Source organism: Echinops telfairi, unplaced genomic scaffold (assembly GCF_000313985.2).
Source record: "Echinops telfairi isolate 266 unplaced genomic scaffold, ASM31398v2 ScPeMD7_3533;HRSCAF=4204_0, whole genome shotgun sequence".
Lineage (NCBI taxonomy): Eukaryota > Metazoa > Chordata > Mammalia > Afrosoricida > Tenrecidae > Echinops > Echinops telfairi.
The window spans coordinates 37,721,640-37,723,031 of record NW_022107431.1 but is presented as its reverse complement, the minus strand read 5'-3'; the positions used below and the strand labels follow the sequence as shown (position 1 = coordinate 37,723,031).

General features: G+C 40.2%; 1 protein-coding gene across 1 annotated transcript; it reads left to right on the top strand.

Annotated features, from left to right (window-relative positions):
* Positions 1 to 236: 236 nt before the first annotated feature.
* On the top strand, positions 237 to 792 carry LOC101648654 (ATP synthase subunit gamma, mitochondrial-like). Its single transcript, XM_045294654.1, has one exon. It carries the CDS (start codon positions 275 to 277, stop codon positions 788 to 790), a length of 516 nt encoding a protein of 171 aa, XP_045150589.1. The 5' UTR covers positions 237 to 274; the 3' UTR covers positions 791 to 792.
* The last annotated feature ends 600 nt before the right edge of the window (positions 793 to 1,392 follow it).

Here is a 1,392-nt window from a genome sequence, read left to right as displayed (position 1 = left end):
CGTAGCGATGCAGACAGAAGCGTGTACAGTATGAGCCAATCAGTGGCAGTAATGACAGAGCATGCGCTGTTACGCAAAAACCGCGATAGGGTGAATCCGCGGAAGTCGAAGCGCGAAGTGGCGAGGGTTCACTGTATTAAGGTGCCTGCAGACAAGAAGAAACACCTCCTTATTGGTGTCTCCTCCGACCGAGGGCCTTGTGGTGCTATTCATCCCTCAGTTGCTAAACAGATCGAAAGTGAGGTGGCCTCACTCAGCAGCTGGCAAAGAAGTGATGCTTGTTGGAATTGGTGATAAAATCAGGGGCATACTTTACAGGACTCACTCTGACCAGTTTCTGGTGACATTCAAAGAAGTGGGAAGGAAACCCCCTACTTTTGGAGATGCATCTGTTATTGCCCTCGAATTACTAAATTCTGGATATGAATTTGATGAAGGATCTATCATTTTTAATCAAGTCAGGTCTGTCATCTCCTACAAGACAGATGAGAAGCCCATATTTTCCCTTAATACCATTGCAAGTGCAGAGCGCATGGGTATCTATGATGATATTGATGCTGAGGTGCTGCAAAATTACCAGGAGTACAATCTGGCAAACATCATCTACTGCTCGTTAAGGGAGTCCACCACGAGTGAGCAGAGTGCAAGAATGACAGCTATGGACAACGCCAGCAAGAACGCGTCTGAGATGATTGACAAGCTGACTTTGACTTTCAACCGTACCCGCCAAGCTGTCATCACAAACGAGTTGATTGAAACCATCTCTGGTGCTGCCGCTCTGGATTACTGAAAATCAAGTATCGTCCTCAGACGAGGTGGAAAGGAGACGTGACAGCAGCGGCCTGTGTTGTGCTTGTTGCTGTCCTTGTCAGAAGACATTGGTCTATGGCTCCAGTTATTAAAGACAACCAGACCTTGTAAATTATCTTACAATCAACAAAATTTAAAGTTAAAAAAAAAAAGAAAGTGATTGTTTTAACTCTCCTGTGTCTGTGTACTGTGCTTTAGTAAGATCCTAAAATAAGTCCACGTGTTAGCCTTATAGTTAGCTTTTCTCTTTTGCATATTCATATCTCTGCGTACTTCAAAGTTCGTAATTTTTGGAATAAAAAAAATCAATATCCTGAGAACACTTTTAGAGTACATTGAAGTTGATATGTCACTCTATTTAAAAAATTTAAAGTTTTATTTACATTTACATTATAAAAAAATAATGGAAATGTAGGTAAGAGAGCAACAAGCAACAGGCAAGTCAGAACTCTCAATTTAATGTTTAACCATTCCCAAGTGTGTCTAGAATCACTTTAATCCAATATAGCAAGTTTGAAACAAAATGATTTTAGCAAAAAAAAATTTACTATTAAAATTAATTACTGTTTTGTTTCTCTCTTT